General features: G+C 36.2%; 1 protein-coding gene across 2 annotated transcripts in view; it reads left to right on the top strand.

The window, feature by feature from the left end:
* The window catches only part of BLTP3B (bridge-like lipid transfer protein family member 3B), a 116262-nt gene extending 112354 nt beyond the window's left edge, over window positions 1-3908 (top strand). For both annotated transcript variants that reach the window (XM_036086034.2, XM_078076460.1), the window contains 2 exons: window positions 57-250; window positions 1864-3908. In XM_036086034.2, the coding sequence (XP_035941927.2) occupies window positions 57-250; window positions 1864-1983 (314 nt within the window). In that variant the 3' untranslated portion in view covers window positions 1984-3908. The remainder of the gene's footprint in view (window positions 1-56; window positions 251-1863) is intronic.
* The last annotated feature ends 13901 nt before the right edge of the window (window positions 3909-17809 follow it).

The following is a 17809-nucleotide window of genomic DNA, read 5'->3' as shown; positions in this document are numbered from 1 at the left end:
TTAATATTTACCATGTATTTTACAATGTTATCTGAGCATTTTATTTCTTTGATCAGATTCTCAGATGCTTAACACTGGAAATGATTTGAAAAAAAAAGTCAAAAGTGATTCAGTGCTGCTTACCAGTGAGAAGTATGATCTGAAGAAACAACATAGTGTCACTCAAGCCACTCAGACGAGTCCAGAGGTTCCTTGGCCTTCTCAGTCAGTTAACTTTCCTGAGTGCTCCTTTGATTTTACTAGGGAACAGGTAATGGGAAAACTAATTTCTCATTCAGTTCTGGCAATTAAAAGAAATATACTAAAAATTAAAACATTATTTACTTATTAAATAATGTTTCTTGAGTGCTTGTTTATGAGTGTTTGCCCAGGCACTGTGTTAGATGCTATGGGAATAGTGTTGAGCAAGAATGGAACATTCCCAATCTTTACAGAGGTTGAATAGTCTAATGGAAAGATAGAGGAGTAAATGTGGGAGAGTACTAGTTCCTGGAATCTAGAAAAGATTCCTGGAGGATATATTCATTTTGTTGTCTTATTGTTAAGTTTGCAAAAGTACTATAAAAATATTTTTAAACAACTTTAATGCATTCTAACTTTCTGCAGTGCTGTCAATGTATTTTAAAAAATTTTTCCGTTCAGGCTCTTTTCCATAATTTTTCAAAACAATTATTATTCTAGTATATATACTATATATTTTTTTACTTAACATGATTTAACAGATATTTTTCCATATTGCTACATATGCTTCATATTTATTGTTAATGGCAGAGTAACATGATGTGAATATACTGTCATTTCTAATCTTTCCTCTTAATATTTGTTAACATGTTAACGTTTGAGTTGTTCTTTTTGTTATTATAATATCCAGTAGAATTTTAATTCTCTATGGTAGAACCAAAGTCATTCATCTGTTCACCAGAATTTTTTGGATGTCAACTTTGAGCTAGAATATAAAATTGAACAATATATCATCTCTTTCAAGAAACTAAAAAGTTGGGGGTATGTAATTGAGGTTATAACATACTGTGTCAAGTGCTGTGCTAGAGATTGGAGAAATACAGGGAAATACCCAACTTGGTCTATAAGGCAAGAATTCGTAAGCTGGGACTAAAAGAAGTCTGAGAACTCTTTGAAATTAAATGTATATATATTAATATATCTGTATAAATGTATTTTGGGGGGAGAAAGTTCTTAGTTTTATCATTAAGTCTTCATAGGTAGGGGTTAGAGAATAGTTCCAAGAGGATAATGTACTTGAGCTGAGTCTTAATGTGGGGAGGGAGACCTATTGGCCATCTAGATGAAAATATTTAATAAGATATTCAGAATATGGGTCTGTAGCTCAAGACGGAAGTTCGTGCTGGATCGAGTTATGTGATAGAGCCATAGGAGTAGATGAGATCATCTAAGAGAGTGACTCAAGTGATAAGATGACCAATTATGGAATCTAACAGCATAGTAAAATCTAATGGTTCTTAAACAGCAGAGGAAAAGAAGAAAAGTCTGTAGGTGGAAAGAGATAAACATGAAAGAGCTGAGGCATAAGAGGCAAAAGAGAGAGGCTTAGGAAGGAGGAGCAAGGTCAGCAATGTGTAAAACCACAGAGAGGTCTAGAGAAACTGAAATTAAACAAAATCACTATTAGATTTGGAAATTAGGAGTGAATTCTTGTTTTAAATTGCTGGGTCAAAACTTATGAACATTTTAAAGTGCTTCTCAAAGCAATTTCAGCTTAAGTGCACTCTCACCAGTATTGGGTATTTTTACTATCCCAAGTTTCACACCTTTAGGTACTATATGAACAGTATGTATTTTCTGAAAATGATTAAATTCTCTTATTTTCCAAATTTATCATTTCAGCTCATGGAAGAGAATGAATCTCTTAAACAGGAATTGGCCAAAGCTAAAATGGCTCTTGCAGAGGCTCACTTGGAAAAAGATGCTCTTCTTCATCATATAAAGAAGATGACAGTTGAATAGCAGGAGTGGCAGTCAAAAATTCAAATTATAGCTCTGGAGTAGGGAGGTTATATTTATAATGTTATGTTACCAGTTAGTGGAAGACTTTCCTTTTCATGAAAAGACAATAAAATGAAATAGAATGTGATGAAGTGGTGACTGTTCCAAAGCCAGTTTAGAAAGTATTAGGTATGGCATTACAATCTTCTGGTTGTTTTGTGTTTTGGGGTTTAACCAAACTCTTAAACTGGTGTGATAGAGGGAAGTCAACACATACTGTAAAATAATCACATGTCTAATGGAAAGAAGATGTCATTTCCTAATTTTGATATCACATTATAGGCACTTTTTAAAAAGAAAAATGGAAATCTGTTGTGTTCTCACAGATTGCTGATTTTATTTATCACTATTTGTTAATAATTACTATTATTTACAGAGATTCAAATGCTTTTAGGGCTAATGTAATTTAAAATGAGGCTTACATTTTAAATGTTATTAGAATTATGTACTCAAATCTATAATTATTTAATTACTGTGGAAAAGTCCAATCAAGTTAATAAATTATATTGACTGGGTTCAAAAATTCAAAAATCATCACCCTCCTGATCTTATAAAGTAACTTGAGAATGTGAAAAAGAAATAATTAAAATGATGAATAAATTGTGTAAGTTAAAGGTATAATTTTCAGCTAAAAGGATCATACAAATGTAAAAATAAAAAGCACAAACTGTAGAAAAGCAAAACATTACAGTATATGGCCAACTGATTTAAAAAGCATTACTTGTACATTCCTTTAAACAGTTATTGTTAGAAGTAAAAGAATAATTTAACTATCCTAAATTTGGCAGCATTTGTAAGTGTAAGAATTTTAATTAATACTATTTATATTATTTCTTTACCTTTATCTTTTCTCTGAGGGGAATGTTTTCAGAGAATTTTCTTTTCATATACGTAAAATAATTTCATACCATTCTTGTAGTATCATTAGGTAGATGTTTGCACATATTGTATTTATAAAGCTAGTTTTGGTTAAAGGTGTATGTGACATAAATACTATCTTCTATAATAAGAATAATTAGTAAATTTTGAATTCTATTTTCTAGGGATAGTTAAGGTTGAAACCAACATGAGAGAGAAAATCATGCATTATGAAATAAGTTTATGAGTGTTTAAGAAACAGACATTTTTAAAGATTTAAACTATATTTCTGATAGAGTTAAACTAAGTGGGGTCTATTTTAAAATTAACATTCTTAAAGCATAAATATATCTAAGCTATAACATGAAACAGCTCAGACTATTCTTTCTTTAAGATACTTGAAAATTTTAAACAACATTATGTCACTTTATGGTGCTTTGCTTGTTTGGCATGACTTATATAGCCATCCCTATATCTGAATACTTGGATGAAAAAACATGTTTCATTTACATTAAGTGTTGGAGTGATTTAGATTTCACTGAAAACAATACTGGCTTTTTTTTTTTTTCCTTCTGTAACATCCATTTTCAATGACATTATTTAAAAATACAGACCCTGTTTTGGGAGCTAAGGATATAGCAAAGAACAAATTAAATTGTTAATTTTTTTACCTCAGAATATTTTAAAAATCACATTAAACCATGTTAATCTAGAACTATATCGTAGTCTTAGATTAAAAGCAAAGGTCTAGTTAAAGATTTAAAACATACAGCTTATATCCATAGTGTAGAGTACTTTTGATTTGTAGGTATGTATTCAACAACAGCCTCTTATAGAAAAGCAGGATTGATGGGACATTAATGTCTTCAGAGCTGACAGTTTCTCAGGATTGACCTATTTGCTCCATAGACGTTTTAAATTTATGGTGTAATCATTTAGTGTTACAGAAGCTGAATGTTTTCCTTATTCCTTTTCAGTTTACTTGGCCTTCTCAAGGAAAGTATATAAACAATGGAGATGATAATTAACATGGGTCTGGGCGTTCTTGTATGCTTTGTTGGATTTTTTTAAATTTATAGTGAGTACTATTTTTATATAGATTTAAAATTCATAAAGCACTTTGAAAAATATTATCTCATGTAATTCTCACAACAAATCTGGGAGGTAGGTATTACTCACATTTTAGAAGTTAAAAAAAAAAAAAACACAAACCCAAAGGCTTAAAAAAGAACAAGGGATTTGACTGAAATCACAATTAATAACTTGACCTTTTGATTTAGATCCCAGTTATATGCTTTTATTTTACCTTCATCATTAATTCACAGATTTTGCCAGAGGTAGGGAGAGGAATCCCTTATTTTCTTTTGTCTGTTTTTCTTTTAAAGATAAATATATTTTTAATTGTGTGTGTGTGATGAGTGTATATTTTTCAAACTACTTAAAAGATAGTGGGAGAATTTTTGTTTATGTTAATCCCAACCTTTTTCACAGTGTGAGAAATATAGGAATAACCCTATGATAAACTTACTAGTTATTTAATGACCATAAATTAGGAAAAAAGTTGCCATAGTTTGATTTTTTTTTTTTTTCTAAGTCTCTAGCAGAGATGTTAGTGATCAGGGAAGGACATGGTAATCATGTTTTGCCTTTTAATTTTATGTACGTCAAAAACATTTTCTTGGTATCTTGTATTTTTTTCTTTTCTCATTTTGTCCTGGAATTTCAAAAGACCACCATGTGACATTAGTTGTGATGAAGTGTTATTTTAATTTAAGCCATGTAGGAATGGCTATGTGTTATTGCACAAAAATATATGTGGAAAAATTAACCAGAAACTCCTTTCTGGATTTTTATTGTAGTTATTTGATATTTGTCACTACAGGAGTTCCACTTTAACAAGTGTTTTTTAAACCTCCACTCTAATCAAGGCATTTCCTATTTCAGTGAATGGTACCACTATCACCCTGGTTCCCAAACTAGTAACCTAGAACTACTCTTAGACACTTTGCTAACTCTCCCCACCCCCTGTCAGTTCTTTACCAGGTTCTGTCACCTCTCAAATGTGTCTGCGTCTCTCTACTCACCACCTCCCTAGCTACAGTCACACCTTTTGCCTGCTTTACTGCAGTTGCCTCCTACCTGGTCTTCCTACAGCTACTCTGGCCCTCCTCTGATCCACCCTACTGCAGGCAGAATTCTCTTTGCAAGTGCAGTTTTAATCAAAGCAACCCTCCACCCCTATTTTCACCCCTAGCTTAAGACATTTTAATGGCTTTTTCTTGCTCTTAAGATGAAAACAAAAATATTTATGTGACCTATATATTAGAGCCACTATTTACTTTTTAGTATAATTCAGGGCATTAAAAGAGTTAATGTCTCAAAACATTAAAACAATGGCTGGCACATAATTTTAAAAATACTCAATAGGGGTGCTTGGGTGGCTCAGTTGGTTAAGTGTCTGCCTTTGCTCAGGTCATGATCCCAGGGTCTTGGGATTGAGCCCTTCATTAGGCTCCCCGCTGAGTGGGGAGCCTGCTTCTTTCTCTCTCTCTCTACCATTCCTCCCACTTGTGCTCTCTGGCTGTCTCTATCTCTCTGTCAAATAAATAAAATCTTTAAAAAAAAAAAAAACTCAGTAGAGGTTAATTGTTAATTACTACTGCTTAGCCTCACTGTACACCATGTTTCAGTTACTTACTGGTACTTCATTGCATTTGAAGTATATGGAATAAGTGAGAATTAAACTGCTTCTTCTACCATAGGAACCTTGTTCATGTTCCTTTGGCTTGAAATCCCTGTTCATTGCTGAGTTGAATTCTTATTTGTATTTCAGATCTTAGCTTATTTATCACTTCCTCAGGGAAGCATTCCTTAATTTCAGTCACAGAGTTAAGACCCACTCTTGTATATTATCACATGAACACATACCTCTACTTAGCATTGAACATCTTTGTAATTTTATACATATTTGATTAATGTAGACTCTAGACTGTAAACTCCATGAGGACAGGAATTGTGTTTTTGTTGTCTGTGTTCAACTTTGTATTCCTTACGCCTCATATCGTGGTTGGTATATAGTAGGTGCTCAATAAATCCGTTGAAAGAATAAAATGAGTGGATAAGGTATCAAGGATATTTTCTAGGTATTAAGTTTTTCCTCTCAGTTGGATTGAAAGGAGATGGAACATAGGAAGAAAGTAGGTGGTGGTAGTTATTTAAAGGGTCAGACTCTTTGAGTCCATAGTGAAAGAAAAAGGTGGGGAATGGAGAAATTTGCCGTACTGTTTTCTTCAGAATTTTTAATATCTGAACTTATAGTTGATTTATCTCAAAACATCACAAAATAGAAAATTAGCACATCACTTCATAAAATTGCTACAGTGCCAAAATGTCATCTGGCTTTGATTGTAACATATGGTGTTGTGGCTGTCAAGATCTGACAGTCCTATCAGCTAAACAAAATGGAAATAAGGCCAAGAGAGTAGTGGCTGAAATAGTTTTCAATTTTGACAAATTGACTAATACCCAAGATCAGTTATGCCTAATTCCTTAAAGTACAAACAATCTCACTTCAACTTGTGCCTAGAGATGCTAAGAAAAGTCAATTTTTTAAAAAAGATTTTATTTATTTATTTGCCAGAGAGAGAGAGAGAAGGCCTAAGGGAACAAAGCAGGGAGAACGGCAAGTAGAGGGAGAAGCAGGCTCGCCACTGAGCAAGGAGCCCAATGGGAGACTCGATCCCAGGACCCTGGGATCATAACCTGAGCTGAAAGCAGACACTTAACCAACTGAGCCACCCAGGTGTCCCAGGAAAGTAAATTTTGAGCTATACTTAAGTTTACTTTTAGAAAATGTAAAATACTGGAAGTTGGAATTACACAGGATATAGAAACACTAAAGCAATAATTAATGTTTTTAAAACACTCATTTCTTCATTATAGTAATTGATAATTTTTTTCTGCCTTTTTAGAGAAATACAAAAATTAAGGTAACAGGAAGCAAAAATGTAAGTGTGATAGTTTTTATCAACCATTAGATATTATCTAATGAATCATTGTATAGTGGGGGGAAATTCTTGTTACTGTTACAGTATTGAAATTTAGCATATGTGTTGCTAACACTATTGTATAGTTGTGTCAGGTTTGAGAATTTGAAACTTAGAAAAAAGAAATATGAAATCAACTTAATATCTTCTTTTCTATTTGTATAATAAAACGTGCAATAATTTTTTGGTCTTAGAAGAAAACATATCACTAAATCACGAAGAATTAACTGGGTTTTAAAAGATTAGAAACCATTTAGACAAAAAGGCAATACTATAATACTTATAAATTAGATTTTATTTTCAATTTGCTTGTGTCATCAAAAGTCAATTCATTCTTTACAAGTTATACTGAACTGAATGGTAAGTAAAATTTCTCATTCTTAGTTCTTTACTGTGTATATGAAAAAATATTTGCTCATTTAGTGAAGAAATACTTGAGCGTTATGGAGATTAGGAGAGTACAATGAGGTGATTTAGTCTTTATCTTGCAGCCATCCAGCAGAATTGTTTTGGCTGATAAGACAGAAAACTCAAAATGCTGAATCACAAATGTCATCAAGAATAAATGAGAATGAAAAATAGGTATATGAAAACTTAAATAAGTAGAGACCACAAGTATCTCTGCAGGATATGGGTGAAAATATAGGGGTATGATCAAAGCCCATCATTCACAACATTTAAAATCACTCCAATAAAGTAGATATATAGTGTAATCAGAGCAGGAAATTTTGAAAGTAACCATAGTAAACAAATACAGTGTAAGGAAATTGGAGAGTAGTGCAATAATAAAGCACTTGAAAAAGATTTATGGTAAAGAATTCACTTGAATTATAACCTAAAGCAAAAAATTGATATGGAAATTCTTAATGTGCAAAAATTGGCACATGCAGAAATTCAGTTCTTCAATAAACGTTATGCCCACAACTATTAAGATTCTATTTCAACATGAAAAGTGAGGTGAGGACATTCACTACTATTGGAGACATTTTATTGGTATAGCAATAATGCAGCATCTTAGCATTCTGTCCAAATTCAATATATTTACTTAATAATACTTATTAGCATTATTAGCACAGGTATGATAATCATTTGCTGCTTTCTTCACTCTGGTTATTTTTACTTCATCCCTTGCAGTTGAACAAGAGATTTTCCATATAAAACATTAGAGTTACGAGGATATGGAATAGGCATGTTAAGCAACTTTTTAATATCCCATTTCTATAAATTCCCAAAATTTAAGGCATTCCCATATTATAGTATCAATATAAAAACATGGCAAGGCCAAGTATATTAAAAGTAGTAGCATTTTGCTGCATTAGTACAGATATTTGAGAATTACTGTAAACATATATGTAAGCCTTTTCCATAATTTTAGTGGCCCACAGTTAATACTTAGCAAGTTTTACATGTATCTTTAATAAGTCCCCTCCCCCCTTTTTGGCCTTCAGAATTCAGTTTCTTGTAAAAGTATGTTTTGCTGAGTAGGCTTTAGCTTTGATTTTGTATCTGTTCACTTTTTGTGTAGCTTCATTAATGCCCAGAGGCCATTATAGTATGACCAATTTTAGAAACTGAAGCACAAATAATATAAGAATATACACTGGTGATTTTACATTCATTTTTCCTTCCTGCATGTACAATCAATATTGCAATATTAAGTCAAAGAATAAAATTGTGGAAGAGTTAGGAAACTTAGAAGTCCTCTAATTTGGCCTCCCACCCAAAATCAGTCCAGAGTTTCCAATGGGGAGTCACCAAATTACAGCTGAAATTCCTAATGAGAAAACCTACCCCATAAACCTTTCTGTTTTAAGTAGTTCTAATTGGCCATTTTTTTCCTATTTGTGGAATTAGAATAGCTCCCTTTTACTACATCAAGGTCCTACAGTTTTCATTCACGTTACAAAAGCTGTTATATCTCTTGCCAAGTCTCTTTTCTAGGCTTAGCATCCCTAATCCTTTATTCTTTGAAAGACAATTTCCAAAGACCACCATTATTTGTCATTTGGATGTACCTCAATTTGCCAAAGTCCCTCTTAAAATTTTGTCATTTAAATAAGTTTGGATGCTTCTGTCTACACTTAAAAGAAAACCCACCCAAAAGTAGTGATACCCTTAAAGTTTTAAATAGGAGTAGTTTAATATTACAAAACAATACATCTGGAGATAGGGTGGTTCTGGATGCTCATTGATGTTATGAAGGATTATATTCTTTCATTTCTGTCATCCTCACTGCAGGGGATTTTAGCCTCATACTTACCTTCTCGTGGTTGCAAGGTGTCAGCAGCCATCCAAGAAAACTACACAGCCACATCCACGGGGCGGGGGAGGGGAGGGGGGGAAAAGGGTGTTTTTCCTCTTTCCCTTTTAAATAAAACGTCCCAGAAATTTCTCAGCAGATGCGCCCTTTTATATCGAAATACATCGCATTCCTGCCTAAACCACCGCTGGTTAAACTTGATCACTTCCAGCGCTGGTGTGCAGATGCTTCCCTCAGTATGTAGCCACGCAGAGCTGTGAGAACCTGGTTAAAAGGGGCTCTGCCTACCAGACAGGAGGGGAAGCAGATAGATTTGAGTAGGAATCAACAGTGCTAGTCACCAAAAGCAAATACTTAACACCATGGTCTGACTGATGAATACAGTGGGATTTATTTATTTATTTATTATTTTAAGATTTTATTTATTTACTTGAGAGAGAGAGCGTGAGAGGGGAGAGGGTCAGAGGGAGAAGCAGACTCCCTGTTGAGCAGGGAGCCTGATGTGGGACTCGATCCCGGGACTCCAGGATCATGACCTGAGCCGAAGGCTGTCGCTTAACCAATTGAACCACCCAGGCGCCCTACAATGGGATTTATTAACATAAAACATGCTTAAAAACTAGTACATGAAAGGCAGAGGGTCTGGTGTTAGGATACCAGCTACCTATTCCTGCCCACATGGATTCAATCTGGTGGGGGAGATTCACAAATAAATTTCAGTTTCAATATGATATGTTAAGTGACATGATAAGTGCATGTAACCCAGGCTTGGGGAATCAGAATGCTCCCCAGAGGAAATGTCCTCTAAGCCAAAGTCTGAAAGAAGTATCAGTTGGCCAAGGAGAAGTTTTTAGCAGTGAACAGGTTGGAGATGAGTATATATATTGGAGCTTGGTTGCTTTCAGGAGAACCACACTACTAGTCCAGATGGTTCTTTTTAGGGTAGTCCAAGAGTATATTTACTTGGTTTTTAAAATGCTTCCTCCTTCCATATGTAATTTGTGCTGATTTGTAACCATCAGGACTTCTCCATTCATGTGCATTACTACTGATTCAGGTCTCCTTATCCTATATATTTGTAACTTATTTCTTAAACCTGAACATAAGTCTTTCCATTTGCCTCGTTCACGTAAGACCAATTAGGCTAGGAGTGAACAAAATTTTTTTCTGTAAAGAGCTAGATAGTATTTTTTTGCTTGAAATTCAATTAGCCAACATATAGTAGTAGTACATCATTAGTTTCAGATGTAGAGTTCAGTAATTCGTCAGTTGCATATAACAACAGTGCTCATCATGTCACGTGCCCTCTTTAATGCCCATCACCCAATTACCCCATCCCCCCCACCTCCCCTCCAGCAACCCTCAATGTATTTCCTATAGTTAAGAGTCTCTCATGGGGGCACCTGGGTGGCTCAGTCGTTAAGCATCTGCCTTCGGCTCGGGTCGTGGTACCGGGGTCCTGGGATCGAGCCCCCCATTGGGCTCCCTGCTCCACGGGAAGCCTGCTTCTCCCTCTCCCACTCCCCTGCTTGTGTTCCCTCTCTCACTGTGTCTCTCTCTGTCAAATAAATAAGTAAAATCTTAAAGTCTTTCATGGTTTGTCTCCCTCTCTGATTACTTCCCATTCAGTTTTCCCTCCCTTCCCTTATGATCCTCTGCACTGTTTCTTATATTCCACATATGAGTGAAATCATATGGTATTTGTCTTTCTCTGATTGACTTATTTAGCTCAGCATAATACCCTCCAGTTCCGTCCCCATGGATGTAAATGGTAAGTATTCATCCTTTCTGGTGGCTGAGTAACATTCCACTGTATATAGATACAGATATATATACCACCTCTTTACCCATTCTTCTGTTGGTGGACATCTGAGCTCTTTCCACATTCTGGCTATTGTGGACATTGCTGCTATAAACATCGGGGTGCAGGTGCCCCTTCAGATCACTACATTTGTATCTTTGGGGTAAATACCTAGTATTGCAATTGCTAGCTCATAGAGTTGCTCTATTTTCAACTTTTTAAAAAACCTCCGTACTGTTTTCCATAGTGGCTGCACCAGCTTGCATTCCCACCAACAATGTAAGAGGGTACCCCTTTCTCCTAATCCTCACCATTTATTGTTTCCTGTCTTGTTAATTTTAACCATTCTGACTGGTGTCAGATGTATCTCATTGTGGTTTTGATTTGTATTTACCTGATGCCGAGTGATGTGGAGCATTTTTTCATGTGTCTGTTGGCCATTTGGATGTCTTCCCTGGAGAAATGTCTATTCATGTCTTCTGCCCACTTCTTGACTGGATTACTTGTTCTCTGGGTGTTGAGTTTGATAAATTCTTTATAGATCTTTATCTGATATGTCATTTGCAAATATCTTCTCCCTTTCCATCGGTTGCCTTTTAGTTTTGTTGATTGTTTCCTTTGCTGTGCAAAAGTTTTTTATCTTGAAGTCCCAATAGTTCATTTTTGCTTTTGTTTTCCTTGCCTTTGGAGATGTGTCTAGCAAGAAGCTGTTGTGGCCAAGGTTGAAGAGGTTGCTGCCTGTGTTCTCTATGATTTTGATGGATTCCTGTCTCACATTTAGGTTTTCATCCATTTTGAATTTATCTTTGTCTGTGGTGTAAGAAAATGGTCCAGTTTCATTCTTTTGCATATGGCTGTCCTATTTTCCCAGCAGCATTTATTGAAGAGACTGTCCTTTTTCCATTGAATCTTCTTTCCTGCTTTATCGAAGAGCAGTTGACCATAGAGTTGAGGATCCATTTCTGGGTTCTCTAGTCTGTTCCATTGATTATATGTGTCTGTTTTTGTGCCACTGATGATTACAGCTTTGTAATATAGCTTGACATCCGGCACTGTGATGCCCCCAGCTTTGGATTTCCTTTTCAACATTCCTTTGGCTATTCGGGGTCTTTTCTGGCTCCATACAAATTTTAGGATTGTTTGTTCCAGCTCTATGAAAAAAGTTGGTATTTTGATAGGGATTGCATTGAATGTGTAGATTGCTCTGGGTAGCATAGACATTTTAACAATATACTTCCAATTCATGAGCATGGAATGTTTTTCCATTACTTTTGTCTTCCTCAATTTCTTTCATTAGTGTTCTGTAGTTTTTAGATTATGGATCCTTTACCTCTTTGGTTAAGTTTATTCCTAGGTATCTTATGGTTTGGGGTGCAATTGTAAATGGGATCAATTCCTTAATTTCTCTTCTGTCTCATTGTTAGTGTATAGAAATGCAACTGATTTCTGTGCATTGATTTTATATCCTTCCATGTTGCTGAATTCCTGTAAGAGTTCTAGCAATTTTGGGGTGGAGTCTTGGGTTTTCCACATAGAGTATCATGTCGTCTGTGAAGAGTGAGAGTTCTTTGCCAATTTGAATGCCTTTTATTTCTTTTTGTTGTCTGATTGCTTACACTAGGACTTCTAGAACTATGTCGAACAACAGTGGTGAGAGTAGACATCCCTGCTGTGTTCCTGACCTTAGGGGAAGAGCTCTCAGCTTTTCCCCCATTGAGAATGATATTTGCTGTGGGCTTTTCGTAGATGGCTTTTAAGATACTGAGGTATGTTCCTTCTATCCCTACACTTTGCAGAGTTTTAATCAAGAAAGGATGCTGTATTTTGTCAAATGCTTTTTCTGCATCGAGAGGATTTTATGGTTCTTGTTCTTTCATTTTTTCATTTTTTATTTTTTTTAAAGATTTTATTTGTTTATTTCACAGAGAGATAGAGAGCACAAGTAGGCAGAGGCACGCAGAGGGAGAGGGAGAAGCAGGCTCTCTGCTGAGCAGGGAACCTGATGTGGGGCTCGATCCCAGGACCCTGGGATCATGACCTGAGCCGAAGGCAGATGCTTAACCACCTGAGCCACCCAGGTGCCCCTTGTTCTTTCTTTTATTAATGTGATGTATCACCTTGATTGATTTGCAGATGTTGAAGCACCCTTGCAGCCCAGGGATAAATCCCACTTGGTCATGGTGAAGAATCCTTTTAATGTACTGTTGGATTCTATTGGCTAGTATCTTGGTGAGAATTTTGGCATCCATGTTCATTGGGGATATTGGTCTGTAATTCTTTTTGGTGGGGTCTTTGTCTGGTTTTGGGATCAAGGTGATGCTGGCCTCATAGAAAGAGCTGGGAAGTTTTCCTTCCGTTTCTATTTTTTGAAAGAGCTTCAGAAGAATAAGTATTACTTCTTCTTTGAATGTTTGGTAGAATTCCCCTGGGAAGCCATCTGGCCCTGGACTCTTGTTTGTTGGAAGATTTTTGATTACTGCTTCAATTTCCTTGCTGGTTATGGGTCTGTTCAGGTTTTCTATTTCTTCCTGTTGCAGGTCTGGTAGTTTATATGTCTCTAGGAATGCATCCATTTCTTCCAGATTGCCTAATTTATTGGCATATAGTTGCTCATAATATGTTCTTGAAATTGTTTTTATTTCCTTGGTGTTGGTCATGCTCTCTCCTCTTTCATTCATGATTTTATTAATTTGGGTCCTTTCTCTTTTCTTTTTGATAAGGCTGGCCAGAGGTTTATCGATCTTATTAATTCTTTCAAAGAACCAGCTTCTGGTTTCGTTGATCTCTTCTACTATTCATTTAGTTTCTAGTTCATTGACTTCTGCTCTGATCTTTATTATTTCTCTTCTCCTGCTTGGTTTAGACTTTATAAGCTGTTCTTTCTCCAGCTCCTTTAGGTGTAAAGTTAGCTTGTGTATTTGAGACTTTTCTAGTTTCTTGAGAAAGGCTTGCATTTCTATCTACTTCCCAAGAGCTACATAGTATTTTGTGGACTGTGTAGTCTCTGTTGCAGCTACTCAACTCTGCCCCTATAGAGTGAAAGCAGCCACAGACAATATGTAAAGGAGTGGGCATGGCTATGTTCCAGTAAAGATTTATAGAGGAGGTACTTGGCCATCGTCTGTCAACCCTGATCTAAACCTAGACTACCTGTGTTATTCCAGTCCCAGGATAACTTACACACAGCACAGGAAAGTGAGATTCTATATATCTTCCTAGTCAGTCTTCCATAGAGATGCTGACCTGAGAAAGAATGTGGATCTGTAATTAAATTATATTAACCATGTGACTTGATCAGAGTCCGTGGACAAAGCTACATTCCCAGATACTTAAGCTCACAAGTTCATTCAACATTTATATATTACACCTCCTTCCTTAGTTATCTCTCTTACTTCTACCCACATTCCCAAGCAGTGCCTTCTTGGATGGCCATACAGTTTTATCCTTTCATTATCATTATATTAGAGTGGTTTGGTACCTTTGACAAACTGTTTTGTCCCTTTCCAACCCTTCCTTGGTGATAACTCTAATACTATTAAGTTTTCTTCCAGAGTATGCATGTTGTCTCTATGGTCAAAAACATGTGAAAACAGAGGGCTCTGATGGCATTTGTTGTCTGACCTCCTATGTTCCACCCTCTGTATTAGTTTTCTGTTGCTGCCATAACAAACTACCACAGAGTTATTATTTCACAGTGCAGCAGGTCAGAAGTCTGGGTATGATGGGGCTCAGCTGGGTCCACTTCTTAGGGTCACACAAGGCTGAAATGAAGGAGTCAGCAGAGCTGCATTCCTTTCTGGAGTCTTTGGGGTGAATCTGCTTCCAAGCACATTCAGTTTGTTGACCAAAATCAGTTCCTTGCACTTTTAGGGCTGCAGTCTCATTTCCTTGCTACTGCCTTTCTCATCTGAGAATTGTTCTCAGCTTCTAGAGGTCACCACATTCTTTAGCTTGAGACACCCTTTCTCCATGTTCAGAGTCAGTAAGAGCAGGTTGGGCCCTTCTCACACTTTACATCTCTCTGACCTCTCCATTCTGTCTCATCTCTTCTCTCTCTACCTGGAGAAAGATCACCACTTATAAGGGCTCCTGTGAATAGCTTGGGCTCACTTGGATAATACAGGATAATCTCTCTGTTTAAAGGTCTGTAACCTTAATTATATCTGCAGAGTCCCTTTTGCCATGGAAAACACTGTAAAGTTCTGGGGAGGGAAGTGAATCTTTGCAGGTCATTATTTCGCTTATCACAACCTACCTTCTTCCCTCCCTCCCTCCCTCCCTCCCTCCCTTTCTTCCTTCCTTCCTTCCAAGTAAACTCTACTCCTAACATGAGGCTCAAACTCATGACCCAGAGATCAAGACTCCCATAGCTCTACCTACTGAGCCAGCCAGGCACCCCTCCACTGAGTTCTAAAATATCATCTGAGCATATTTTTAAAATGTTACTTCTCATTATTTTATTTTCCAATTATAGAAATTACTTCACATTTACATTTATGTAATCACAAAACACTTTTTGTCCTTAATAGATCATGAGCATTTCCCCCATATCACTCAGTTCTTTATAATTTTAATTATATAATACTTCATTGAATAGATATACTAAAATTTGCTTAACAATTGCTCTATGATTAATCACTTAGGTTTTCCCTAATATTTCACTATTGTAAATAACTCTATAATGAACATTTTTGTGCCCAAAGATTATCTACATGTTGAATTAATTTCTTAGGATAGGTTCTCAAAAGTAGAACTGCATTAAAGGCCATGAATTTCTTATGATAGAAACTACTTACCAAAAGGCTTAAACAGTTTGTATCCTCAGAAGCACTCTTAACTGTCATAAATGTCATCATTAAAAACGAAGCAAACAAAATTGAAATGAAAGGACATTACAAAGTAACTTACAATCATATGAAGAAATTAAAATCTCAGTAAAGGTAAATACATAGGCAATAATAAAAGCTAGTATTACTGTAACAATGGTGTGTAACTACACTTTTTGTTTTCTATAAGATTTAAGAGACTAATACATTTTTAAAAAAATAATTATTAGTCTAAAAGCTAGTATTATTGTAATTTTGGTTTGTAACTCCATTTTTTTAAAAGATTTTATTTATTTATTTGACAGAGAGACAACGAGAGCAGGAACACAAGCAGAGGGAGTGGGAGAGGGAAAAGTAGGCTTCCACCTGAGCAGGGAGCCTGATGTGGGACTTGATCCCAGTACCCTGGGATCATGACCGGAGCTGAAGGCAGATGCTTAACAACTGAGCCACCCAGGCGCCCCTCCATATTTTGTTTTCTATATAATTTAAGAGACTAATGCATTCAAAAATTATTAGTTCATATTTTTGGAGACACAATGCATGAAGATGTAATTTTGTGTGACATCAGCAACTGAAAAGAGTAGGGACAGAACTGTTCAAAGAGTAGAAGCAGTGAGAAGTGGTTGGAACCTGAATATAATTTGACGGTGCAGCCATTGGGGATTTACCATTGGATTGGATGTGGTTAGTGAAATATGAGTCTAGGGTTGGTCTGTGGTTTCTGACCTGAGCAATTTACTGAAATGCCTAGTGGAGTGTTCGACCTCTCTGGACTTGAATCATTCATTTGTGATCACACACCCATATTCAGCAAAACAAAATTCCTGCAGATAACCTTCTTCCTTAGACAAAGTTAGGAATCATCTACTCTTCCTTGAGCACATCTCTTTGGCGGGGATGGGGGGTATTGTGGGGGAGGTATGATGGATTTTACCTCCTTCCCTAAGTAGCTTGGGAGAATAGCAAGGAGGAAAGGAGTATAGATAAAAAGCAGAAGAGGTTTAAAGACTAAGCTCTTTGCCACTCTAGTGTTCAGAGGTTAGAGAGGTGAGGAAGAATCAGGACAGGAGACCCAGAAGCAGTGACAGTAGGAAAATCACGAGAGTGTGGTGCCCTGAAAGCCAAGTGAAGAAATTGTTGAAGTGGGGAATGATTGTGTTAAATGCTGCTCAAAGGTCAAAAAGATGAGGAGTGAAAATTGACCATTAGATTTAACAATGTGGACATGGTTGGGTGGCTTTCAAAACAGCATTCCACTAGAGTGGTGGAGGCAAGACTTACTTGGAATGGGACACAGGTGAGGATAAAAGTGAGAAATTGGAGAGAATGAACATACATAACTCTTTGAAGGAGTTTTACATTAAAACATAGGCTGATCATATAATTTACAATCCAAACTGGAAAACATTTGAAAAGAGCAGCGTTAATAATTAAGGCAAGTAACAATCGAGGATAAACTGGAACTGTCATGACAAACGATTAAATGTCCTTTCATGAAGGAAAGGAGAGAGAGAGGGCTATAACAAAGGGAAGGGGGATAGAAAAGTTTGGTTTGTTTTTTTGTTTTGTTTTGTTTTTTAGGAAGGGAGAAATAGTAGCTAATAGGAATGATCTGATAGTGAAGGAAAGTTTTATGATGGAGGCAAAAAAAGACATTTTTGGAGCAATGTCTTTGAGTAGGCAAGAGGGGATGGTGTATGGTATGCAAGCGCAAGGGCTGGTTTTAGCCAGTAGCACAGACAGAGTGCAAAGAACATGGGGACAAATGCAGATAGGTGGGAGCTTGAAATTTTCTTATGTATGTTTGTATTTTCTCACTGAAATAGGTGGTGAGGTCATTAGCTAAGAGTGAGGATTAGGGAGGTATGGTTGGAGGCTCTAGGAGAGAGAAGATATGAAAGAGTTTTATAAGACAGAGGAAGAATGAATGGAGTAGAGAAATACAATATGATTGCCAAACAGCATTAGGGTCCGATTGCAGTAAATAATCATG

This window comes from Halichoerus grypus, chromosome 6 (assembly GCF_964656455.1).
Source record: "Halichoerus grypus chromosome 6, mHalGry1.hap1.1, whole genome shotgun sequence".
In the NCBI taxonomy this organism is placed as follows: domain Eukaryota; kingdom Metazoa; phylum Chordata; class Mammalia; order Carnivora; family Phocidae; genus Halichoerus; species Halichoerus grypus.
The sequence above is the reverse complement of the archived record's forward strand: the minus strand, read 5'-3'. Positions and strand labels throughout refer to the sequence as shown.